Source organism: Callorhinus ursinus, unplaced genomic scaffold, assembly GCF_003265705.2.
Source record: "Callorhinus ursinus isolate GAN/ISIS: 27379988/994484 unplaced genomic scaffold, GSC_fseal_2.0 scaffold12, whole genome shotgun sequence".
NCBI classification, from domain to species: Eukaryota; Metazoa; Chordata; class Mammalia; order Carnivora; family Otariidae; genus Callorhinus; species Callorhinus ursinus.
The window spans coordinates 23,412,431-23,440,135 of NW_027397074.1; the positions used below are offsets into that span (position 1 = coordinate 23,412,431).

The 27,705-nt window shown below is 42.7% G+C and overlaps 1 protein-coding gene and 1 non-coding gene across 9 annotated transcripts in view; one reads left to right on the plus strand and one right to left on the minus strand.

Moving 5' to 3' along the window:
- The window catches only part of SLC25A13 (solute carrier family 25 member 13), a 185,108-nt gene that overhangs the window by 102,848 nt on the left and 54,555 nt on the right, over positions 1 to 27,705 (minus strand). For 7 of the 8 annotated variants that reach the window (XM_025872925.2, XM_025872924.2, XM_073898851.1 and 4 more), the window contains one exon: positions 9,179 to 9,294. The exons of the other annotated variant lie outside the window; for it this stretch is intronic. In XM_025872925.2, the coding sequence (XP_025728710.1) occupies positions 9,179 to 9,294 (116 nt within the window). The remainder of the gene's footprint in view (positions 1 to 9,178; positions 9,295 to 27,705) is intronic. 8 annotated transcript variants of the gene reach the window in all.
- Positions 515 to 621, plus strand: LOC112825364 (U6 spliceosomal RNA). Its single transcript, XR_003208664.1, has one exon. It is a non-coding gene; the product is annotated as a U6 spliceosomal RNA (small nuclear RNA).

Genomic DNA, 27,705 nt, shown 5'->3' on the forward strand with positions numbered 1-27,705 from the left:
TGGACAACTGTGCCACCGAGGCAACTTTCTGTGTCCACTGAGAACTCTAACCCAGCTATGTTCTTCCTTGTAACGACTTTCCGCTGTAGCCATATAATCTAATTAATGCATTTGCTTATTGTTCTTCACTTCTTCGTGAAAAATGATTAAATCCCCCTCATGTCTGATGAAGACTGAAACCACTCCAGATTAGTTGGCCCCATCTTCATTAGGAAGGAAGGGACCGCCCCACAGAGCATGACCACCCCCAGGGGGAGGCAGGGGGACATGGTAAACAGCAAACACTTGGCTGTCATCAGGCTGCTACCCTGTCCATACCACAGCAACCATGACTGTGGGCAAGTTCCTTAACCTCCCCAAGGCCATTTCCTCATCAGAAAAATGGGAATTAATCTATAGGAAAGACCTCCCAGGTTGTGAGGATTCAATAATAAATTACATAGAAAGCACTTAGCCCAGAGGCAAGTATGTAATAAGTGATCAATAAACTTAAAGATAAAAATGACAAGTACTTGTGCTCGCCTCGGCAACACATACACTAAAATTGGAACAATACAGAGAAGATTAGCATGGCCCCTGCACAAGGATGACACGCAAATTCATGAAGCGTTCCATATTTTTTTAATCTCAGGAAACAAACTGAGGGTTGCTGGAGTGGTAGGAGGTGGGAGGGATGGGGTGGCTGGGTGATGGACATTGGGGAGGGTATGTGCTATGGTGAGCGCTGTGAATTGTGTAAGACTGTTGAATCACAGACCTGTACCTCTGAAACAAATAATACATTATATGTTAAGAAAAAAAAAAGAAGATCGTAGGAAGGGAAAAATGAAGGGGGGGTATCGGAGGGGGAGACGAACCATGAGAGCCTATGGACTCTGAGAAACAAACTGAGGCTTCTAGAAGGGAGGGTGGTGGGGGGATGGGTTAGCCTGGTGATGGGTATTAAGGAGGGCATGTATTGAATGGAGCCCTGGGTGTTATACGCAAACAATGAATCATGGAACACTACATCAAAAACTAATAATGTAATGTAAACATAATAAAATTTAAAAAATAAACATTGGTTGACATGTCAAAAAATAAAATGACAGGTACTTGCCTTCTATCAAGAGATTATGTAAAACCATAGGTCTCTGGAGCAGAACAAGCTCAGTAGCTACTATCTGGTCCTTCTTCCTTTCCTTTGACCCCCTTTTACCCCACAGTCAAGTCATATATGATTCATTCTCTGGTGGGTCCAGAGATACAAGTCCAACCCAGGCCTCCATTAGACTGTTATAGCACCTCCCAAATGACCACCTCCAGACCCCCATAGCTCCAAGTTCCTGCCATTCACGGCCCATACATCACCTGGGTGTTCACAGACACTCCTCTAGGGCTGCTCAAATAGCCTCTATCCCTCCTACCCACTTAACTTACATTACAGTCTATCCTGACATCATATAATTTTTGTTTGTTTACTTTCTCCCTAAAATGCAAGCTCCCTGAAGATTTTATAATCTTCATTGCTGGATCTCTAGTCTTACAACATAGTCAGATCCAAGAGCTATCCCTATCTTTACTAATTCTTTTGCCCCTACCAATTAAATGACTTCAAGCACTATTTACCGGTAACTACCAAATTTCTATCTCCCAAATTCCACACTCATATATCTAAGTGCCTCTCTGACAACCTCATTTACATATCCAATAGGCATCAAACTAACACATCCAAAAGTGAGCTCCTCTTTTCCTCCTACCCCAAGCCTGTAGCCCTTCCCAACTTGGTTGATAACTCTACCTTCCAGTTGGCCAAAGTCTTTGAAATCATTCTGGCCTCCTCTCTTTCACAGTCCACATCCAATCCATCAGAGAACCCTGTTTATTTTCTCTTCAAAATAATCCTAACCTCACTCAGGTCCAAGCCACCATGATCATTCACCTGGATTACTTCAAGAGCTTTTAACTGGTCCCTCTCTTTCTACCCTGTTCCTTCTATCGTCTATTCTCAACACAGCAGCCAGAGAAGTCCTGTCAAAACATAAACCAGATCGTGTCACTCTGCTTAAAAAAAAAAAAAAATCCTGTAATGGTTTCCCAATTCACTTACCATCAAAGTCCAAGATCTAACCTTGATCTAAAGGGTCTTACTTCATCAGATCTGTTACTTCTCTGAGCTTCTTTCCTACTAGGCTCTCCCTGACTCATTCAGTTCACAAAGGTTCTCCTTATAGTCCTCAAATGTGCCAAGTACACTCCAGCCTTCGAACCTAGACAACATCCATTCCTTTTGCCTAGGACATCTCTCTATATGATCAATTCCCCTACCTCTTTCAAGTTTGTGCTCAAAAGGCACTTTCTCAATAAAGCCAACCAAACCATATTGTGCAAAGAGGATTATCTTCTTTGTTTCACAACTCACTGTAATCACCCAAATATCACCAGAACATACCCATTCTATTAAGTGTCTTAATCCCTAGTATTAACATCATCAAACTGTATATGTTCCTGTTACTACTCTGGTGGACAGGTTGGAAAACTATGTTCCACTGAACCACCAACTGTTTTGTTAACTTTTATTGGAAGACAGCCATACCCATTCGTTTACATACTGTCTGGGAGCAGGAGAGTTGACTAGCTGTCAGAGACCCTAAGGCCCATGAAGCTCAAAATATTTACTATCTGGTCCTTTACAGAAAAAGTCTGCTGCCCCTGATCAAGCATAAAAGTAATGCTTTTAAAAAAAAAAAAAAAAAGAAAATCATGTTGATACTCAAAAAATGTACATTTTAAAGAGATAAAGCCTTAAATATTATAAATTGAAATTTTTATAAATTATCTCCTCACATAAAGGTGTAGAGATTTATAATTAATATAATGTAACTTTATTAATTCTTTCCTTTGGTTAAATGACTAGACCATCAGCAAATATCATTTCCCCTTTCCTAATCCTTTCCTGCTTGCTTTCCACCATGATTTACCCTCTTTTATATGTCCTTCTCTCCTACTATGTTAATCAAAATTTCATAATATCAAGTTCAGAGTTCCAAAGTTTCTTTCCATTTATTATATTCAATGTATTAACATAATATAAATCTATTAAAAGATTCATGAATATTTTTAAAATTTACACTACTCTTCAGCTCAGATGTAAAAATATAGCTCATGTTCCTGCTGTCTTCCTTCTGAGAGGTTTAGCACTGATTCCTATTGGCAAAAGACCTATGTACAAAATGGCAGACATACACTAATGCTTTAGATGATAATCACAGAGACATGTATCTTCTCTCTTTCAAAATTTGTAGTCTCCACCAACTTACATTTTCCAAAGAGTGTTGGACAGGCAGAGTAACATTTATTACTAAGTAAGCTTTTATTTAGGGGCATCTAGGTGGCTCAGTTGATTAAGCATCTGACTTCAGCTCAGGTCATGATTTCAGGGTCCTGGAATCAAGTTCCACATCAGGTTCCCCGCTCAGAGGGGAGTCTGTTGGTCCCTTTCCCTCTGCCCCTCCCCCTGTTCATGCTTTCCCCCCCAATAAATAAAAATCTTTTTTAAAATAAATAAGCTTTTATTTAAATACTTCAAAAAAGCCTTAAGGCAGTCAAAAATTTATACACATATAGATAAACGTAAACACACTAAAAATATTCAGTGCAATAGCATTCAAACTCTCAGCAGGACTTTTGTAAAGACAGTATTTCCAAAATAATCTTAAAAAATGAAGTTGGGGGGCGCCTGGGTGGCTCAGTCATTAAGCATCTGCCTTTGGCTCAGGTCATGATCCCGGGGTCCTGGGATCGGGCACCACATCGGGCTCCCTGCTCAGCGGGAAGCCTGCTTCTCCCTCTCCCACTCCCCCTGCTTGTGTTCCCTCTCTCACTAGGTCTCTGACTGTCAAATAAAGAAATAAAATCTTTAAAATTTAAAAAATAATAAAGTTGGAGAATTCATCTGAAATGCAAGACTTATTATAAAGTTGTAGTAATTAAGAGAGTATAGTGATGGTGCAGACAATTATAGAAGGAGAGAATTCAGAAACAGACCCACAGTGATTTAAGATCACTGTTATCACCACAGAGCAATAAAACAAAGAGCAATCCTTTCAGTAATAGTGCTGGGAAACTAGATATCCATGGGGTCTGGAGAACCTTGACCCTTACAACATGCAAAAGTAAAGAAAAAAATCCAACCACCTTCTAGAAAGACTGAAAATCTAAATTTGAAAGGAAAACAAAAAAACTTCTGGAAGATAACATAGGAGATTGTCTTTGTGACCTTTCGGTAAGCAAAGATTTCTTAAATGGGACACAGAAAGAACTATCTGTAAAAGAAAATGCTGATAATTTGTACTACATGAAGTTTAAGAACTTGTGTTCCTTAGGACCCTATTAAGTGAGTGGAAGTAGAAGTCACGGAGTGAAGATATACAACCCACGAACACCTTGTATCTAGAAAAACGGCACACCACTAAAGAGGATATGCAAATGGCCAGTAAATATTTTTTTAAGGTTGCACAATGCATTAGTAATCAGGAAAATGCAAATTAAAGCAACATAATGAGGTATCACTGAAATAAACATGACTGGTAATACCAAGGGTTAGCAAAGGCATGGAATAACGAGAACTCTTATACACTGACAGTGTGAATGCACTGGTTCAAGCACTCTGGAAAACTGTTTGGCAGTATCTATTGAAGCCAAACACACACAGTTTCTATGACCCAGCAGTTCTACTCCTAGAAATGGCTCCACACCCACATCCCAAAAGATAGATAAAACAATGTTCAAAGCACATTATTTGCAGCTACCAAAGCTGGAAGTGTGCAAAGGTCTACCAATGGTAAGATGAATAAACAAATCAGGATAAAGTCCTACAATGGAATCGGATACAACAAAGGAAAAGAACAAGGTAAAAACAGATACAACATAAACATGGCTGAATCTCACAAATAAAATGTGAGCAAAAGTCAGAGTGAAACGGTATGTCTGTATCTCTCCATTTTTATCAAGTTTAAAAACAAGCAAACCCAGTCAAGGTTGATAAATGTCCGCTGTTAGCACTGGGCCTGGGGGACGATAACTGGAAAGGGGGCCCATGGATGCTGGCACTATTCTCCTTCTGATCTAGACGGCGCTAAAACAAGTATATACACTGTGCAAAAGCTCATCAAGAGGTACACTATGGTTTGTGCATTCTTCTGTATGTATGCTATGTTTATGTAAAGAGTACTTTAAAAAATTAAAAATAAAAATTCACTAGCATATATAAAATAGGCTAACAATGCAAATAAAAACAGAATAAAGCATTTGTTCTCCACACATACAGAATTGTAAATTATTAACTAGAATTTTCTTCCTATACTGATATCCTGTTACACACCTGTTGACATCTCAAAATGCACTTATGAATATCAGATATCAAAACAAGAAAACATGGTGAGAACAAAATATTGGAGATACATTTTTCCTCAGAGGAAACAGGTGAAAATAATGAACTCATATCAAAGGAACAAAACTGGCTTAATCAAGATCTTTTCATTGTAGCAAACACAGGAGTAATCTAGACATGAAAACATGACAAACATAAACAAGGCCTAAGAGGAAACAGGGCAAGCCTTCCCTGAAATGTGACACTTGATTATCTGCCCCTCACGCCACCTGATTTTTGTGTGGTATGTACCAGAACCAGCCTTAGTGGGAGCGGGAGTACCGCCAGCTTGTTGACAAACACTAGTGCTTACTGAGTTTCGTCAAGCCCTGCTTCAAACAAGCCCTCAGGTGGAAATCCACTATGTGTACAGATCAAGAGGGTAATGGCTCCCCTCTGGACGGAATGCAAGGCCAGGAGGTCCGGGGAACTGAGGCCACTCTCCTGCCCTGCCTGCAGCCCATGGGAAGGCCCCAGATAAACCTCTGTGTTCCGAGAAACAATGTTCTCCTCATGACCACATCTGACAGAGCCAATCTGGGAGGGAAAAGAGGAGACCTTTCTCTCTTACCTCTTCATGTTTACCCCTCCCAGAGGTGCACACCCAGGCATCCTTCTGAAATACACAAAGGTCATTCTTGGGTGAAGGGCTTACAAGGAGCTAAGGATGTAACCAGAGGTAGGAGTGTCACTGTGTACATCTCCAACAGCCTCCCAGGGACAGGCCGCCGGGTCACAGATCAGGATGCTCTTAATTCTGTGGGCTTATGAGACCAAGACTGACTATGTAAGTCCTCTTTCCTGCCCAACTCCATTTTTTAAGAAAGTTCTCCAACCTCATTATAAGTTTCCTGGAAAACATACTTGTGCTAGCCTCTTCTAAAGACACCTGCTGTCGAAACACTCCTTAGGCTGCCACATCCCCCGTATGATTTTGTTTACTGGGTAAAAGCCAACTAAACACCGCACCCACCTCTCCTCGAGGACTCTACCGTATGAAAAATGTTAAGTCAACTATTAATTTGCAATGTGATGGTCATCTGGGTTCTTCTTGGTAGTATGCGTATCCGTTTTAGTGTAACCCCAAACAGGGATGACTGGGTCAGAAAAGCCCAGGCTACATCGGTCGACGCCCTCACCCCTGGGTGAGGGCCCCACCAGCTCATCATAAATGGACGTAGGACACACCCTGTTTCCGCTTTGCGACACAGGCAGGCTCTGGAACAAATTGCCTGGGGAGGGCAGGGTACTGGGAGAAGGAGGTGTACATTTCTCCTACAAGTTACATGCAATTTCAGCTCCTTGGAAACCATGATTTCTTATTTGAATGTCTTATGCCTTCAGAGATGGGATAATGTTCAACACAAAACAGATGGTAAGCAAATTACCGGCTAACTGGCCAGCAGTTCAACTGCAAGTTAGACGTGCAGGGCTTCCCAAAACACAAGAAAAAAGCTGGGGGGGGGGGGGGCCGGCGGGGGAAAAGAAAGAAAGAAAGTCCTCCTTTGCTCTTTCAAGTTTTTTCTTTCAGTAATGTTTTTATAGAGGCCTTTGTTCTCCAGACAGCACCTTTATATGCAGTGTATCTTCTAATCCTCACACAGTCCTGCAAGGCAGATTATTATTATTACCCTGACTGTACAGATGAAGAAAACAAGGCTCAGAAGGTTGAACTGATTTGCCCATCAACAAAGCACTAGTAAGAAGCAGACACAGAACGGTCCTGCTACTGCGCTTGCTGCACTTCTTAGATGACCCCTTCTCCCACACCTGCTTCTTCACCTGCTCTTTCCTTCTGCTCCCAGGAACAGCACCCCTCCCTGCACGGGGGACAGTTTCCTGTTTCTTTCCTCCACCGGGCCACTCACCGCTTCACACTCAGGACATAAGGAGAACACGTGCAGGCCACTTCTCAGCGCCCCCCCTTCCACCCAGGTGCTCCTGCAGCCCCGCCTCCACACGCGCTACAGGAAGGGGGAAGCGCAAGCGAAGCGGCTGCCCGACTCACTCAGATGCGCAGGCATTCCTCTGTACACCCCCAGGAACCGTATTCACCAAACTGGCTTCCACTGGGTCAATTAACGCCACCATGAGCTAGCTGCTCGTTTGTCACTCGGAAATTTCAACGGGGACATTTTTTTATTGGTGTTCCAATGAAAAGCTGTGGTTACAGTGATACTAAGATGAATCGGGTGATAGGAAAGGAAAAAACTAAAGTTATTCTAGGGATGTTTAAATATGAAATAATCCATGGAGTGTTCTACTGGAGTGTTCATGGAACACATCTGAGCTTCTAGACTGTATGAAACAAAACCAGGCATATGTCCATGTTTTGCCTCAGCTGATCGAGCCTCAAGTAACTGCCATGTCAAAACAACATGGACGAATGGCTGCAGAAGAGGGAAGGCTTCTAGAATAAGTCCATTATATGCCTTACCTATACTTTATGTAGCTACTGTCTTCATTTCTGATAATGAAAATGAAGACCAGAGAGGATGATTAACTTGTTCAGACACAACAGAGGCCGAGAGCCAGAAGGAGCGAGGTCTCTCTCCAGTTCCAGAACTATTCCAGAAGAGATGGTGCTCTATTATATCATCTGTATTTTCCTCCCATCTGTACATTTCTCACCATCCATCAAGTAAGACAAACCCAGGAAGTCTAAACAAACTGGAAACTATGAATAAAGACATTTGAAATGGGCACCTCGGCCATCTCCCCGGAATCAACAATCCACAAGCCCAGGAGGGCTCCACAGTTCTTCACGGGCAGTGCTATTTACAGCAGGGTCACGTGCACGAACAACATACGCTGGATACCACACAGTCCAAGGAAAAGGTGGTACTTTCCGTCAAATCTATCTTCAGTATAAAAAAAGTTTATTTTTACACTTTTTTTAAACATCAGTAAGCAGTTTAATAAAAAATCTACTCCTGGCCTGCTACTTCCTTTCTCCTAGTACTTAAAAAGACATCTGGGGGCGCCTGGGTGGCTCAGTCGTTAAGCATCTGCCTTCAGCTCGGGTCATGATCCCAAGGTCCTGGGATCGAGCCCGGCATCGGGCTCCCTGCTCAGCGGGAAGCCTGCTTCTCCCTCTCCCACTCCCCCTGCTTGTATTCCCTCTCTTGCTGTGTCTCTCTCCGTCAAATAAATAAAAAACTAATAATAATAATAAAAAAAAGACATCTGGGTTTTCTGCAACTCTGCAGCTAATCCCTGTGAGGCTGGTTCTGGCTTTTCACAATGAAGAAGGTGGCAGCACGGCAGAGAGAACGACCCAGCCAAGGGGGTCCGCTTGGAAGACCGAGGTTCTTCTGCTGCCACCCTGAACTCCTATCTTGTGCAGAGCCTTTGCACTCAAGCTACTCCGTGGGGACCAAGTAAGGACTGAAAACGCTGGGGGCACAGGTGGTACCTTCTGTTCTTAGACAGTTTATGAACGTCTTCCTCCTACCTGTGGGAAGCACCCCTGATTGTGAAGGGAATTAACAGAAGTCCTGCCTAGCTCACATGACCTATGACTCTGAAAAAGTCATGCACAACCTTCCTCACCTTAAAACTAAACCAGAGTATCAAAACTGAGCCAGAAATCTATTTTGCCAAATAGAAAGATATGTGAACTGGAGCCCCAAACACAAAACAATCTTTGTTAAAAGGGATATGCTTAACTTCTTAAAAAGGTTCTCCATACACTTCATTCCTTGGGGGGGGGAAAAAAAAAGCTCACACAAGTCTGCACTTACTTAGATGCACACATACACCCCTTACCAAAAGTAACTTCTCCTTTGCCAGTTTTGTCAAACAGTTGAAAGGCCACCATGAACAAAGCATCCGGGGCACACAGGACAGATTCAAATGCTACGAACTCTTGAAAGGATATTAATCTGCAACATAAAACAAGCACAAAGCATAAAATCAGTAGCTTGCAGAAAATAAAAGCATACACAAATAGACACTAGGGATAAAATTAAACATTGCTGTCAAAAAACTACGTTCAAACCTAAAAACATTTATAAACACTTAGCATTTCCTTTTACATACAGTGGACTGAAATAGCAATGTACAAAATTTAAAGAACATGACAGGTTCGAATTATAATTTCAAATGTAACTGTTTTAGCCAACATGGCATTTTTGTTTCAGGCATACTATCGCTGGATTCTAGAATTAAAGATTAGGTATTTTAAATTAGGATGTGATTGGGCAGCAGTAATACAGACAAGCTTTGTCATTCATTAATACCTTTATACACCATGTAAAAATGGTTCACGAGACTCATTCATTGCTGATATCTACTGACCACATGTGGACTCAACTAGGGGTAGTATTGGTAGGGGTGGTAGAATACAAACAGACATGAAATGTGACGCCAAAGAAGTTCTAGTCTGATAAGGCAGATAACACTAGTCTAGAACTAGAAACAGTATACAATCTTAAGACAGGGACCAATATGATGAAAACAGAATTCTGGTAGGAAATCAAAGAAGGCTTTGGAGCAGAAATGGAATGCGAGCTGGGTCTTGAAAAATGAGTGAAATTCAGGTATGTAGTAATGGGCATAGAAGGGCGGACACTCTAGTCAGGGGGATCCTTGCAGAAAGGCAGGTGCAAGAAAGCTAGGGCATGTACAAGGGAAGTGATGAGGAACTGATTTTGTCTGGGCAGCAGAGCACATAAAAGAAAACACTGTGAAATGAGATTAGAAGTGTAAGACCAGAGATGGGCATGAAAACAAAAAAAAGGGACTGCTTTTTCTTCTCTAGGAAGCAAGGAGTGATTGAAAAGTTTCTGAGCAAGGTCATGACATGATCAAATATGGTTGCTGGGAACAATACAACAGGCCACAGATGCTCTGACTTCCAAGGAGGCATTCTGTATTTTAAATGTCCAAATATTTCAATGATACACGGAAGTAAGTCCAAGTCTCTGGAGGATATAGAGGGAGGAAGAAAACAAGAGTGTTTTCCTATGTTTCTCAAAACATTTAATTACTTCTAAGCATCTCACAGAGAGAACACATTTTTACACAACGTGTTACAAAGTTAAGTGTTTCCCCAGAATGTCACCTGATCATAATAATGTCACAAAGAAAGGAAAATCCCATGGTGTGTTCAATATACAATTTCTGTCATTCACCATCCAAAACACATCCTTCCAAATGCATGGGAACATTCGGGAGCAGGAACAGCATATGTTACAGAAATATGTTTGCCCAGAACATCTTCTCTACCACTCAGTGTGTCTCACAGAACATCTTCTCTACCACTCAGTGTGTCTCACAGAACATCTTCTCTACCACTCAGTGAGTCTATGTGCAAGTGAGACCAGGATGGGAAGGGAAGCAAAGCTGAGTCAAACATTCTTAGCAGGCCTCGAGGAGCTTACAGCCTGTTGGGGGAGTGCGAGGTAGTCACGTGCATATATGCCCACCAGAATGCACGAGTTGGGGGCCAAAAGTAAAAGAAGACATAAAGCGTTAAGGGGGCACAAGAAGAGTGATCTGTTCTGCCTACAAACCTGGGGAATGCTTCATGGAGGTGTGTCATTTAAAGAAGAAATTTTAAAGTTGAGAAGATCTTAGAGATCATCTACTTCAACCTCTTCATTTTACTTTTGAGAAAACTAAAAGTTAATGACTTATGTGAAGGGGAAGCAACTGGCTTCTGGCATTCTGGCCTAAAACCCAGGTGTCCTGGTTTCCATTTGACTGAGACCTAATTCCAGCTGGGATGGAAAGATGGCGAGAAGAGTGAAGGGCAGAGAGAGGACATTCCATACTGAGGAAAGAACAGAGCGAAACACAGAGGTGACAACGTATGGGATGTGCTGTGTTTAGGGAAGGACGCAGGTGCTGCCGACCCTGTATCTAATAGGTTGTGAGGGGTGAAGAGTGGCTTGAGCTGTAATACCAGCCACCTGTGGAAGACCTTAAAGGCCAAGTTACAAAATTTTGACTTTGCAAGCAGTGAGAAGTCACTGAAGGTTTTTGGGCCGGGGGGGGGGGGGGGGGTTGCTAATAAATATCAGGTTCAGATCTTTGTCTTAGAAAAGGAATTGGTGTGGAAGATGAATTTAACAGAGAAAAGACAAGATGGGGAGATAGATAGTGTGAGAGCAAGGGATAGCAGGGGTCTAAGCCATAGCTACCGTACCAGGACTGAAAAGAGAGGAAAGGCTAGAGAAATACAGTTGAGGCAGGAATGACAGAACTTGGTAGAGATGGATGTCAGAGACTGAGGGCCAGGAAAAGGCCCAAAACATCCAACCTGGCTAACTGAGTGGGATGATGATATGACCACCAACCACAGAGTGAGAGAAAAAAAAGAAAGAAGAAGAAGAAAAAGAGAGAAGGGCCTTGTGAGACAGTAAGGCCAATTCTGACTGTGTTACATTTGAGGTACTGGTGGGACACTGACTATGGTGTCCAGCAGGAAACCAAAAGCACCAGTGTGGAACTTGTGCTTGGGAGAAGGGCTGAAAGCAGTTGAACTGCATCCTCCCCAAAAAATTCATGTTGAAGTCTTAACCCTCAGTACTTCAGAATATGACCTCTGCTTGGAACTAGGGTTGTTGCAAATCTAATTAGTAAAAATGAGCTCAGACCGGAATAGGGTGGGCACCTAATCCAATATGACTAGAGTCCTCATAAAAAGGGGAAGTTTGGACACAGATACGCACACAGGAAGAACACCATGTGAAGGTAAAGGTAGAGATCAGATGCTTCTATAAACCAAGGAATGCCAGAGATTTCTAGCAAACCACCAGAAGCTAGGGGACAGGCATGGAACAGATTCTCTCTCACAGACCTCAGAAGAAACCAACCTTGCTGACACCCTTGATCCTACCCTCCAGAACTATGAGACAATATTTTTTAAAGCCATCTAGGTTGGGGATACTTTGTTATAGCAGGCCTAACAAACTAATACAAAGGCTAAGATAAGAAACACAGATCTGGGAGTTTTTAAACAAAGGTTACTTAAAGCTGTGAATGAAACTCAGGGCTCAGGCTCACCATACTCCACACTACTGAAGCAGTAGAGAGGGGAAAAAGGTGTCTCTGTCTGCTTTCCTGTTGCCATTGCTCCTACTTCCAGGACTCCTCTGAGCAGGTACCAACAACCACACAGCCACACTGCTCACCAGTTTAGCCTGCTGGCAATTTGTCAAGGCACAAAATAATCCTATTTGCTCAATTATCCCTGCACGGATGTTTGGTTAATTAAAAGCTGCACAGTGTGTTACCCAGAAAAGAGGCATTCTTTTTTATTTAATAATTGGAATAAAGACTTAAATACAATAAAAAGAGTATCTTATATCTCTCAAAATGGTATGAGAAACCTGAACACTATCTATATGCATGAACAAATACTCATCTGGCAATGTCAATGTGGTTTCATAACCATATCTGGCCAGTGAATACTCTGGTATTTCAGGCATGTTACAGATACCAAGAAGGTATGTAATTTGGTAATCCTGTTAGATACAAGTATTATACATCTATGTAGGAGGTATATAGATGAACCATGAAATCATAATGTCTTACTGTTCAGCAAGATCATTTTGGATTTTCTAGGTAATCTGACTAGAGGGCTATCAGAATAATTACATAGTACTATATTCATTTACAGCATGCTATCTAAACACACACACACATATATTTTCACATAAACAGTACTTTAGTCTTGCTTTACAGATTTAATGGATATTAGAGTAAATTACAACAAAGAATACAAGCTTAATCAAGTTCAGACCTGGCTGAGGAGCTCACTTGGTTCCGTTTCTACCCAAAACTTCTCTGACAATGTTAGATGCCCTCTAAAATAAACCCCACAACTCTGTTGGACTCCATGACCACTGCCTGCGGAACAGTGTTTGACTAGGCCCACCCGCAGCAACTAAGCACGGGACGCTGGTCAGTAAAGAGAAGCAAACACAGGAGTCCCATTTTCAAAGGCCCCCAACCACTCTGATGAGGGAAAAGTAGGTTTCTAACTACTCTGTTCCTGGTTCTGATGCCACCAGAGATTTTTTTAAAGAAAGTCGTTTTTGTGTTTCAAACCATTAGAGCTGCTACCCTCCTTATTCTAAAGCCGTGGGGGGCAGCCGCAACTTTACAAGCCCATGGAGTCCGCCTAAGGCAGCCCAGACACCACATTCTCCAATCAAATACTGAGCCAGGGAAAAAAGGGTTACAAAGTGGACTCCACAGGTACATTGGGCTCAGGGCTGTGTAAGATTATACAACTATCACATACACAGAAAGACACTAGAACGACACAAACCAAAATGATGCCAGTTTCCTTATAGTGGCATCCCTTTAGGTCTCCTCCTCACATATTGGCAAGGGATAGCTCTTAGCCTGGAGATGCGTACAATAGAGAATACAGACTGAAAACCATGACATTATGGGAAAAAGTAGCAAGTAACAGAAGTGGAGATAAATTACCCAGTGATTCAGAGGAAGGAAAGATCATTACTATATTGAGAGAAAAGAGACGGGGAGTGTCAGTACGATCACGTGACGTCAGAGGGACGATGCGACCAAGTGGACGTGTACCGTCAGTCTTGCAGAAGTAAGATGTGATCAAGCAGAGATGGGAGGTGGGGGAAGGAGAGGCCACCAACGGCAGTGGGTGCCTACTCTATGTGCCCGGCATGGGCCGGTGCTGGGAAGACACAGGCGAAAAGTGCAACCTCTGCCCCCCCCAAGAACTGATGGCCCGGGGGGGGGGGCAGGGGGGGCAGATGGTGAGCCAGGAACCAAGGCAGGAGGGCTGCAGATGAAGAGCCACAAGCAGTGTGAGTATATACTGGAGTAAGGGCAAGTGCAATGGTGCGCACATCATGACAGTACACAAAGTCTGAAATTCTTGGTGACACGACGAATTGTGCTTTAAACCATTTCCTCTGGCAGAGGAGTGTTAAATGACCTGGAAGGAGAAGAGCCTGGAGTTGAGGAGATGTGTTGGTTGAAGCCAGGGAAGAGCCATGAAGGCCTGAAGGAAAGGAAGAGTGCCTTATGACAAGGGGATGGGAGTATAGGGCACTACGCTCTCCAAAGAGGGCAATCTGACAACATAGCAAGAGTCTTAAAAGTGCCCACAGTCTTTGACACCACAATCCCATTTCTAGGAATGTATCTTAAAAAATAAGGAACGAATGTGTACAAACTTTGATCTGTAAGGATGTTCAAGCGGCACTGTTGATAGTGCAAAAATTGAAAACAACCGCGATATGCAAAAATATGTGACTGATGAAATAAAGGAACATCTGTATACAGACTACTCTCCAACCACTATCATTGTTATAAATAGATTCACATTATTAAGTAAAAAACCAGATATACAAATGTATGCAAAGATCCCATTTTGTTAAAAATGGACAAAAATAATAACTTACATACATAAAAGTGTGAAGGATGTATGCCAAAATGTTAACAATGGTTCTCTCTAGGTAGTTAAAATATTAGAAACTTAAGGTTTTTCTCCTTTCGCTTGCCCAGATTTTCTACTCTTCTCAATAATACACATACTGAATTACTTTTGTAGTAAGAAAAAAATTAAATTTACATGAAACAAAACATCAAGGATCTCAACTTAGGTAGTGGCAGGAGGACTGAATAAAGGATGGGGATGGGGGGGAACCAAAAAAAGAAACAAATGACAGAAAGTCACACTAACTGGCTATCCAAGCTGGATAACCTCCAGCTTCTCTCTTCCTCCGGGTTGCTGCTTATTCTCACTCAGCAGCAGCTTATACCCCATGTGGTCCCTTTCATCTCCCGCCTGGCTCCCACTCTAGGCCAACTCTGTGGCTAGGAAAGTTTAAGCAACTGCACATAAGGATCTGATCTGTTGAGGCTTCAGGAAGCTCGGTCGTAGACAATGCACCATATCAAAATCCAATTACCACTTTTACTTAAGGGTCCTAACCACAAGAGTGCTTCGCAAAAATAACTTCTTTTTATAACCCTCTTCCGTGTGTTACAACAGAAGCCAAACAATTGTCCAGGATTAATGGCAGAGATAAAAGTAAAATCGAATTCCAAAAACTCAGTTCCAACCACCAAACCACCCAGGTTCAAGTTTCTGTGAATGTCGAGGGAAAAAAAAAACACACACACAACTGGGCTTTCCTGAGATCACCAGTTTATCAAAAGAGCTTTGGCCTCCATGATTTTAACATCTTTAATAGCTTTTGGGGTTTTCCAGCTCTTTTATCTCCCTCCCAAATGCCTTGCAAATATATGTCGTTCAGGCCACCAAGCAAATATGTTCCCTGCGTCTACTGATATGCCAGGCAATGCCCTAGGCACTAAAGATACCATGAAAATGGGTAAGATGGACAGAATCCCATCCTCAAGGAATTCCATTCTAGTGGAGAAAGCAGGCAATGAGCACAAACATACCTACATAAAAATAACATGATTCATAATCAGATAACTTCTGTGTAGAGGATAAAAGAGAGGAATGCCTTAAAGCAGTTGCTTCTCAGCCCCAGAGGGTCTATTTAATTGGTCTTTGGAGGGACCTTGTTTCTTTCCACTTCCCAAGTGATCCTGCCCGTGAAGCCAACTTTGAGAATGATCGGGATGGGAGATGGGCTGCTCTGCCTACATGCCCAGGAAATGCCTCTTGGGAGGTGGCATTAAGATCTGAATGAGGAGGAGGAAGCACTGGGAAGATGTGGAGCAAGAGTTTTTGGGGCAGAAGAACCTCCATGCGGGCACGGGCCCTAAGAGAGGCCAACCCCGGTAGCCCCGTGGGGCAGGGCGCCACCAGATCGCTGGGGACTAAGGGAGGAGGGAAGCAGGAGGGAGGCGGGGATGAAGGAGCATGCAGGGCCAGAAAGGCAATGTAGACTGTACCTGCAAGCGTGCATGGGGGACAGCCACTGCCGGACGGTTTTAGACCCAGGAATGTGGGATCCCATGGGAAGAACACTCAGGACACTGCCGGGCACAGACTGCAGGGGGAAGCAGGGAGCCCAGTCCGAAGAGGCTGCAGTGGGCTGGGCCAAGGGCTTACTTAGCAGGAAAGGGAACTGAGAAGCGTTCAAATCGAGGGCTTGTCTGAGAAGTCCCAGCACACAGCTTTTCAAGCCCGGCAAATCAGGCACCCCCGTCCGGGACATCCAGTGGCCTGTGGCTGCAGGCACTACAGCGGCCAAAGGCACAGACTGAGGCCCTGCAGTCAGAGCGCACATGAAAACTACTAGTTAGGCAGATGGCAGAGGAGCTCATAAATAAATGAGGCTGGCTGACGGTCAGTGAGAAAACAAACTAGGCCTCATAACCTCAGTTGGGCAAATTCATTACAGTTGTTCTTAACACGCTTTAAAAAGACAATGAATTCTTGTTACCTAATTGTATATGCCAGAATCATCAGGAGTAAAGTGGAAAGAGGCCCGAGTTCCAGTTCTTCCTTTGCCTGAGTGGCTGAATGATTTTGCTGGGCAAGTTGGAGCAGATCTCCTTTCCTGATCTATGAAGGAGGCTCTCTCCAATGCCTTTCAGGCCAGAATCCTGTTTTCTTCCACATTCAGTTACAGGGAGCCCTCCTATGCCCACCCCGGTTCCAGCACTGGCTTTGGCATTCCTGGGAGTACATCTGTTCCGAGGACAGCTGGGCTCCTCGGTTCTACACGCACTTGGGTTCAAATCTCACCGCAGCATTTGCCAAGGGGCTATTTAAATTCATTGGCTCCAGTGAAATCTGGCAGATTGAATATTGTTCAAACAAGCAGGCTACTGCCTGGCTTTAAAAACCTATTAAAGATTTTATTAGCAATTTTACTGTATTGTTATCATGAATTTCGCCTATAAATACCACCTCTGCATGTATCACTGCCTCCATACTGCCAACAGTAGATAAATACACAGGCCCTCATAACTGTGAACTTGACTCAGTAAGTGATAAGCCCATACTCCAGGCCTACCTGTCTGTCCACCCCTTGCAGTTCACTCCAAACGGTGCTGGAGTTGCCCAAGGCTGACTGTGCCAACTGCTGGGATTTATAGAAGGCATTCTTAGACCTCCAACAATTCTTTCCTTATCAGAGGGATCTACACATTTAACAGATATGACTCACCCCCATTCTACTTCCCTTTGCTAATAGTTCGCTGAACTACACACTCAAAAAGGTCTTTCACCTATACACATTCTATACCTCATTCTTTCTGCTCCCTGTTAAATAGTACTACTCACTGCCCAATGACCTCAGGAGAATCTGTCTTCATGTCCTGTCACCTCCCCAACCTTTAAACTTTGAATCACAAAAAAGTTCTAATCATGGCCAATCCCACAAGAGTAATATTGCATCAAGGAAAAGAATTCCCACAGGGTTTTTAAAGCTAGAGACAAATCATAATCTCTATCTCCATTAGACTCTAGATAAATACCCTCTTTGTTCTTAAACACTAATAGGGATTGTAAAAACAAACAAAAAAACCCCCCAAAACTTCAAAAGTTTAAAGGGAACCTTTAAAGGAAGAGAAAAATTGAAAGGAAGAAAGACCACTGGTTTAAAAAAAAAAAGGCGGGGGCGGGCGGGGGAGAGTCGTTCTAAGTCATAATGGAAAATTCACTCAGGTAAGCAAAGTAGATTGAAAAAAATCTATTTCCTAGATCTTCTTTGTTAAGGCTGGATGAGAAGGCGTCAACTCTATTAAAATGGTAAATGAAAAAGGATAATGGAGATATATAAACTTTAGATAAGAAATTAGGACCTAAAATACCACCAGGCACACAAATTTGTTAACGACCAAGCATTTTTCCAGTGACTGCTATATACCGGCTATCACTCTGCATAAAGCAGCAGGTTAGTTGTTAGGTTACCACTGGATAAGCAGCTACTGTAAATGCTTCCAGTAGAGCATGTGCTGCCAAACCCTTTACTTACCTGACTTCAGTCTTCAGTTTAATTTCCCCTTGGTTTAGAGATGAAAAGTACCTTCCACTCAAGAGATTTTCAGTACTTAAAGCCCAGGAGACAAGGTGAAGAACACAATTTTCTCATGCATACTTTTAGCACAGGCCCATATTAACTAGGGGTGTTCTTCACTCAAATAGCATTTTAAAATACCAAAAATCGATTGAGTTAAATGATTTTTTAATTGGGACACAATGCCTCTCTCAATGTGTTTTTCTGAATCTTTGAAGCAAGGTAATGATTACAGTGATAAGCAAAAACAGATAAGCACCTAAGCACAGACACACAGAAAGTGACAAGAGCAAATGTGCTACTTTCTTGCATCTGCCAATGACAATTACCAGTTAGTCACTTTATTAAAAACAAAATTAAAAATAAGAGGTAAACTAAATTTTTTAAAAATCCATGAAATCAAGTTTTACTGATTCCTTTTCAGGGAACATTATCAATTACTCAGAAGTATTTCAACATTTTCTTTCATTCAGTTGTAAGTCTTACACTCTGGATACACACAAAAACCTTTTTCGACGTGATCATAACATAAGCACTTGGCAAAAAAAAGTTAAGTGACTGAAATAGCCTTTATCAGATTTTTAAAAATAAAATTATTCATGCTGTGGGCAAGAAGAAATAAAAGCACACAGGCTTAAGCCAGAATATCATACACACAAAAAAGCCAACATTAATATCCGCTGTGCCAGCTGAATTCAAATTAACCCAATTTTACATGTTAATTAAACCAGCTATTTTCTTCTTATTGTATTTTTGCTTCTTAAATAGTAGAGTCTACAAGTGATTCCCAACAGACTTGTTCCAACAACAATGACGTATTCATTTACTCCTATTATGACCATACAATACAGTAACTGAGCAGTAATTTTTCACAGCCAATTACACGTGTGGTTCTTTATGCTTAAAGATGCTGAAATAATGTGTACTACAGAGCCATATGCCTGCATCTCTAGTCTGCCTGAGGCAGTTGCCTGGGTAACACATTTTCTCTTCGGTTTAGCATAACCCTTCACTGAATATCATTAGGTGTCATTAAATAGCAAACATTAACATGAACTTCAATACACTACTTAGAGAGAGTCATTTTACCCATGTAAACAAGGGCTCCATCATTTATAAGAAGCTTAAAATAGATTATGATTTTCTGTATTTAAGACCATGAAAAAGAAAAAAAAAAAAAGAAGTACCCACATGTTGATTCCAAACTGAATTTGCAGAAATTTCTGATAACATAAAAGAATTCAGACCAAGTTTCCAGGGTAACACTTCTTATGATATTCAATGTAAGCAAAGAAGGATTGGGCTTTTTACTCAAAGTTTACTTTAGATTTACTCAAAGTTGTAAAACAATTCCATCAACTGCATCTCAGACCATCAGAGACTTTTACTCTTTTACAACAAGGTGTGGAGAAGGCACTTGAGTTCAGTAACAAAATTAACTTACAGACTAAGGTGCTTAAAAATCAAGACACACAGTAATAAATAGAAAGTGCAGGGGACATCATGCATTATCTAAAATATCTTAAATATTAAAAATTCAATAATGTGTTCTATAGTTTAGATATGGTAACATACAGTTTATACAGAGTTTTCTAGACCCAATGCCTGCACTAAGAGTAGCCACCATCCCCCATAATCTCCATCGGCCCTCCCTCCCATGCCACCGCAAACCAGCATCCATGTCTAAGAAAAACAATGTGCTTGCTCTAAAAACACAGTCTCAACACTTAGAGCCTCCCCACCCACCTTCCTAACCAGATTACTGTTCCAAAAGAGTGGACTTCTGATTTTTCTGAGACAAAATCGTAATTTCAAGTCTAAACTCTCAACCTAGAAGAAATTACAACTTGCCTTCTATTATCGGCATTACAAAGGGCCTCCGAATTTACAATGTTCATTTTAAAGGACACCTACAAAATGGAAATGAGGCATCAGAGGGCAGCGCCATCTCCAATACACGTTCTCACCTTTCCCAGCACAGGAGGAAGGCAGGCTCCAAAATCCCGGAAAGGGGAGGTGGCAGGTGGGGTTCAAGAGTGACCCGGGGAAAGAGATGAGGACTGATCAAGGTTCAGGAGTTAGCTGCAAAGCTGTCCAGTCAACCTAAGAGTAACTAAAAAGAAAGCTCTGCCAAGAACCAATGAGTTCTTGGTTATGGAGATTGAGATCCCAGATATATCTATGATGATGAACTGTGTCTTTTTTCTCCTTCCCACATGTGTTTTCTAATCCACGATAAGGAAGAAATGGCCACACAAAATACAATGACTTAGCCTCAGGTGTCATGCTTCCACCTCCCACGGCTCCACGAATATTCATGTAGCTGCTTGAATAAAACCTCAATTACCACATTCAGTCCAGGGGCTGGGATGCAGTTGGCAAAAAAAAAAAAAAAAAAAAATTGTATTTGATATTAAATGTATATTCCATTTCGGTTTTAGCACGCTGCTCTGAAGTGAGGTAAATTGTGAGAAACAAACTGATAGCACTGATAAATCTTTAAGTAAAACATTTTCAGGATACACTGGGATCCGTAGAGATTCAGTCACACCCCTGATGCCCCTATGAGAATTTGTGTTCTGAATGATTACCTAAGACACTCTGGAATTTCAAATAAAATTTTTAAATTAAGACTGAGTTGTATAAATTGCCATTATTGCAAAAAGGAGCCTAGTAACTTAAGAAACATTATTAATGAGAATAGAAATAAAAAGTGATTTCTGATTACAATAGTTCGATTAAGTAGTGTTTCTGGATTTTACCCCAAATCCACAATAAACAGAATGGTAATTCCATCCTTATAAAGATTAATTAAAATTTTACTACATGGACATAACTTGCTTGCCTAAGAACTGGTAAGAATCTGGGGGAAAAAAAACAAATTTTTATATTTAATTGTATTTTGCTCCACAAATAACCACGAACAAAATACAATAAATTCATCTGTTAACACAGACCACCCACAAATGTAGATTCTCATTAAAGTAACCAAAAACATTTATTATAACTTTTTAAGCCTGGTCTACGTAGGTTTATATTTTATTTTATTATCTGAAAGAACCTATATAAATGCTGAAAAACAGGTAAGAAAAAGAAAGATTTTCTGCCCACCATGTCCCCAGCCTATTCCACACTACCTCTGTATTCATTAGCAAGTCCTATTTCTAAAGGTCTCCTCACAATACCAAGCTTTTTTTTAAAAGCAGGCAATTACAACACAGAATAGCAATTGTAAAGAATAATCAAAATTAGAAACTGTTGGGAGTACTTTATATTTTTGCAAAAGCAGATTAAGCGGCAAGACTTTTGAGACTCTTTGCTTTTTCTGGGTATAATTATTGCTAATTGTAGAAAAGCAACATCAGCGTTTTAATGCTTTTTCCTTCAGTAAGTTGGTGACTGTTTTACTTCCTGACTTAAAGAAAAAAAAAAAACAAAAAACAAAAAAACCCTGTAGAAGAAAGCACTGACCAGGACATTGTAAAAAGCACAGAAAGAGGGTTTCAATATGAATTACACATTCAACCAATCCTCAGATACTTTAAAAGCGGGTTCTCACCCATGGAAATGCAACACCATTAGTGAATTTTAAAATTATATTTTAAATTAACAACCAGAAGAATAATGCGAACTAAAATGCATTCAGAGAAAAGACATGAGTGTATTTATTTAACTCTACTACAGAAGGCCTGAACTCACCAGACCGTAAGCAGAGACGAGAAGGGCAGAGGCCAGAGCCGCACAGGCAGGAGGCACAGGGGGCACGGGAGCGGTGGCGAATGGCACACAGTAAACACCAGGCCTTCGCAGGGTGCTGAATGGAACGGTAGGAGTCTAAAAAGGATCAAAAACCTAGTCCTATGAGTGGTTTTCTCCATACAAAGAATCTCTCAGAGTAATTTTACAAAAACCAGAATGACTCCAGACTACTGTGGCACCAGCCTATTGAGAGAAGATAAAAGTGAAGACATGAAAAGAAAGAAGATTTGCTGAGAAGTTTCAGCACCTGTTATAGACTGCATGAAGTTAGTAACCCTGGGAGAAAAATGACAATCGGGGATTTTAACATGCTGAATTTCAGTATGGAACCAACTAGAGAGCCTGAGACTCTCATCCCCTCATCACCTATCTGATAGTATGTCACACACTCATGGCATTTCATGTGTCCCATCTATTCAAAGTCATTCCACAGATATGGATGGAGGGCTCCTATGTGTTAACCATACCGTCCCAGGATCTGCAGATTCAGCAGTGGACAAAACAAACATCCCTGCCTTCATGGAGCTTACAGGCAAGCGTGTGAGAGAAGGTGGAGGGGGGGCACAATAAAACAATGAATAAAATCTTTATGTTACAAGACAACCACTATGAGGGACACTAGAGTAAAAAAGAAAAGGTATGTTAGGGGTACAACTTAAAACAGCATGTGCAGGGAAAGCCCCCCTAAGAAGATGTCTTCAGAGCAAAGACCTAAAGGAAGGAAGTGAGCTTCTTAAGGGAAGAGGAAGTGCAAAGGCCCCGAGGTAAGAATGAGCATGGTGTGTTCAAGGTGCAGCAAGATCAAGTACTAAGGAGAAAGAACAGTAGCAGATGAAGTAGGCGGTAAGGGAACGAAAGTGGCCACTGTAAGGCCTTGCTGGCCACAGTAAGGACTTTGGCTTTTACTCTGGGTGAAATGGGGAGGCAAAATGGGTTGTGAGCCAGAGAGTGACATGATCGAGTTAGGTATGAACAGGATCACTCCGGCTGCTGTGCTGGGCAGACTGAAGGGAAGCAAGAACAGAAGCAGGGAGACGTGTTAAGAGGCTATGACAGGGAGACGTGTTAAGAGGCTATGACAGGGCGCCTGGGTGGCTCAGATGGTTAAGCGTCTGCCTTCGGCTCAGGTCATGACCCCAGGGTCCTGGGATCGAGTTCCGCATCGGGCTCCCTGCTCCTTGGGAGCCTGCTTCTCCCTCTGCCCCTCTGTCTTTCATGAATAAATAAATAAAATCTTAAAAAAAAAAAAAAAAGAGGCTATGACAATAATCTGTGTGAGAGATAGTCTTGCCTCACACTGCGATAGTAGCAGCAAAGAAGGAAAGAAATGGTCACATTCTGGATATACTGTAACTTTCTGCCACGATACTACAAATGGAATAAAAAAAGAACCTAAATCATGTAAAATGCAGGGTCACATTTATTGGGAGATCAATCATGCACTAGCAATGAATCTAAAGAACTAGTCAACCGGGGGCCACACGCCAATCACCAGTTGCACTGAATCACTGAGAGTTTTAGTTCTTTCCTTCCTTCCTCCCTCCCTTTTTTCCTTCCTTTCCTTCCTTCCTTCTTTCCTTCCCTTCCCCCTTCCTTTCCTTTCCTCCTTTTCTTTTTCTTTCTTTTCCTTTTCTTTTTCTTTTTTCTTTTCTCTTTCTTTCTTTCTGTTTTGATGCTCATTTAATACAGTTTTAGTTTTGAAAATTTACATTTAGATGAGTCTGAGGAAAAACCAAAAACGAAGCAGAACTGCAGTGCTGGGTACGTCTGCCCCCCTGCTGTCCCTCTTACGCATCCTCCCTAGCAGCCAGGGCGGTCACCACCTTTTCTGGTGCGGGTTACGTGGGCTCTGTGTTAGAAATCCACCTGCTGAGTCTTTTACTAAGCACCTCCCCTCGAGGGATGCCCTGGTCAGGGAGCCTCAAATTGCCAGTCCTCTAGAGAGAACCACAGAAGTTATGGAACTGATTTGGAAACTTCCTTATAATTTGTCCCCTGTGCCTTTAGGAAACAAGACAATGTAATTGAGCTTGTCTTGGAGTTTGCCTTTGAACCTTTTCTCATGTTTTGGACTTGCCCCCGACTTCTACTAGGTCTTTATCTCTCTTGGTCAACTTTCTGGCATCTTCCTTTCCATACTGTTTATATTGGTATCATGAAACCTGACGAGAAGCAGTTGCTCCTGCCACTGTGCTAAGAAATTGGACAGAAGGAGTTCTACTATATTTTGAGGGCAAAGCCAACTAGATTTGATGAAAGATTAAATTTGAAGTGTGAGAGGAAAGGAGGAAGCAAGGATGTCTCCCAGGTTTGGAACTGAGCGACAGTTAAGATGGAACGTCCTGAGATAGCAAATAAGAAAGGAAGAACAAGGGCGCCTGGGTGGCTCAATCATTAAGCATCTGCCTTCAGCTCAGGTCATGATCCCAGGGTCCTGGGATCGAGCCCCGCATCGGGCTCCCTGCTCGGCGGGAAGCCTGCTTCTCCCTCTCCCACTCCCCATGCTCGTGTTCCCTCTCTCGCTGTGTCTCTGTCAAATGAATAAATAAAATCTTTAAAAAAAAAAAAAAAAAGAAAGGAAGAACATTTTTTGAGAAAAGAATTAGGAACCTAGTTTAGGACACCTGAGGTTTCCAGAGGCCGGACAGATATGCAAATGGAGATCTCAAGTAAGCAGGTGGGCTGATAGGACTCTGGAGTTCGAGCAGGAAGAGAGGGCACAAAAGTAGGAATTATAAAGTATTTAGAACTGTGAGGTGAGATGAGCAGAGATCACTAAGAAGTAGTCAGAAGAAACCAGAAGTCCAAAGACTGAGCTCTGAGGATGGGAGACGAGGAAGAACCAGAAAAGGGGACTGAGAAGGAACAATCAGGGAGGCAAGAGAACGTGATGAGTGTCCTGAAAGCAAAGAGAGTATTTCCAGAAGGTGCAAGGGAGAAATTATGTTAACCTGAGGACTTGGATTGGATTTTGCTACGTAGTTCTGTGAGGCAATAGAAAAACTAGAGAGAGATCCCTGCCCCTGGTTCCTGGCACAGAGCTCCTAAACCCCTTGGAATTTTCTGGGTGACAGCTGTGGCTTTGTTCTAATAAGGTGACTCTGGGTGGGCTCCTGAATAGGAGCTGGTCACCAAGAAGACCAAGCCATCATTAGAAGCTTGGAATTTTCAGCCCACCCTCCATTCTCCAGGGAGGGCAGAGGGGCTGCAAATGGAGTTAATGATTGATCATGCCTACATGGTGAAGCCTCCATAAAAATCCCAAAAGCATTCAGAGTGCTTCCAGGTTGGAGAACATGTGGCAGTTCTGGGAGAGGGCATGGAAGCTCCATACCTATGGGTCTCTTCCATTTGGATGGTCATCTACGGCCTTTATCATATCCTTTTATAAAAACCTGGTAAAGAGTAAGGAAACTGTTTTCCTGAGTCCTGTGAGCCACTCTAGCTAATTAACCAAACTCAAGGAGGGGATCATGAGAACGTCCGATTTATAGGTGATCAGTCAGAAGCACAGGGAACAACCTGGTCTTGTGATTGCCATCTAAAGTGAAGGCAGAGGGAGGCGGTCTTGTGCGGCTGAGCCCTCAACCCTCAGGATCTGATGCTAATTCCAGGCAGACACCGTCAGAATTGAGTTAAATTGTAGGACACCCAGCTGGCGTCGACACCAGAATGGCTTGGTGTGGAGAAAAAAACCCCACACATTTGGTGACCAGCAGAGTCAGAGTGAAGTATTCTGTGTGAGCAGTAAAGAAGACACACACAGGAGGAAGACGGTTTCCTCCTCAGAATCTTAACAAGAGCAAAACACTGGAAGAAAATCCGAGGGGAGTGCATTCAAGCATGAATAGGCGGGGTGAACTGCAGAGGGCCAGAAAAGAATGCTCTTGATGAGCTTTCCAGAAAGAACAGAAGGGAGGCAGAAGCTGGAGGAGAAAGTGGAATCATGAGAAGATGTTCTTCATTTGGTAAAACTACCGGAAGGTATGTGTGTCACCAAGAAAGATGCCAGCAATGGGGGCGGAGGGGTGGCAGGTGATATGCAGAAGAGGGGGAAGGAATGCTGGAACATTCCTATAAGAACAGTGACAAGGGAAAGCTGACTACACCATCATAGATAGTATTTCACTGGGCGGCAACAACAGAAGTGTGCACAGAGGAAGGAATAATCCCATTTAATCAGATGAGAAGACTGCCTCCGAAAGCTTAGGTCACTTGTATCAGCTAAGATTCCAGAACTTTTAAGAAACTTAGTTAAGGGGGCGGAGCAAGATGGCGGAGGAGTAGGAGACCTGGATTTCGTCTGGTCTCAGGAATTCAGCTGAATAGGGATCAAACCATTCTGAACACCTACGAACTCAACAGGAGATTGAAGAGAAGAGTAGCAACAACTCTCTGAACAGAGAAGCGACCACTTTCTGGAAGGTAGGACGTGCGGAGAAGTGAATCCGAGGCGATATTCGGGACGATAGATGACGGGGGAAGGGGCCTCCGTCGGCCGCTTCTGGCAAGTGCTAGAGCCGCAGAGCACAAAATCGGAACTTTTAGAAGTCGGCTCCGCTGAGGGACGTCGCTCCAGTGGCTAAGCGGGAGGTGGAACCCTCATGGGACAGTGTGGTCTCAGGACCCTTGGGGTCACAGAAAGACCGGGGGTGCCTGAGTGTGCCAGAGCTCCCAGGTATTGGAGCGGGGAAGCCGGCTGCAGAGACGGAGCCGAGGCGCGGGCTCTCGCCTCGGGGTGGCCATAAACTGTGATCTGCGGCCCAGTCGGGCCACTGCTCCTCCAGCAGGGACCCAACAAGCGGCAGATCTGGGGAGACTCCCCTCCCTCCCCCGGGAGGAGCAGCGCGGGAGCGCACCGCAGGGATCTGCTGGGTTTGGAGACTCCACACCGAGTCGGGTGCCAGAGATAGAAACGCTCAGTCACAGGCCGGGGGAGCACGGAGTGCGGCTGGAGACCAGGGAGACGGGAGTGACTGGCTGCTTTTCTATGGGGGTGCACTGAGGAGCGGGGCCCCGAGTTCTTGCCTCCTCTGGGGCAGAGATTGGAAGGCCGCCATTTTCACTGTCGTCCTCCAAAGCCGTAGGGAAAGCTTGCAGGGAACAAAAGCTCCTGAGAGCAAACTCAAGCAGCTTGCTTAGCTGGGACCAACAAGGGCAGGGCAATTCCGCCTCCAGCAAAGACATCTGGGAACCACGGCAACAGGCCCCTCCCCCAGAAGATCAGCACGAACAGCCAGCAAGCCAAGACCAAGTTTACCGATCAAGGAGAACCAAACAACTCCAGCGCTAGGGGAATACTGCACATAGAATTCATGGCTTTTTTTTACCATGATTCATTAGTTTTCCAAAGTTAATTTTTTAACTGTTTTTTTAATTTCTCTTTTTCCCTTTTTCAACCAACATCTTATCAATCCCTTTTTTAAAAAAAATATTTTTTATTTTTCATTTTTAGAGACATATTTTATCCCTTCATAGTAGTTACCCTTATTTTTGGCATATATATATGTTGTTCTCTCTTTAAAATTTTGAGATACAGTTTCTTCTAACAGATCAAAATATACCCTAAATCACTAGTGTATGCCTTTCTTCTAG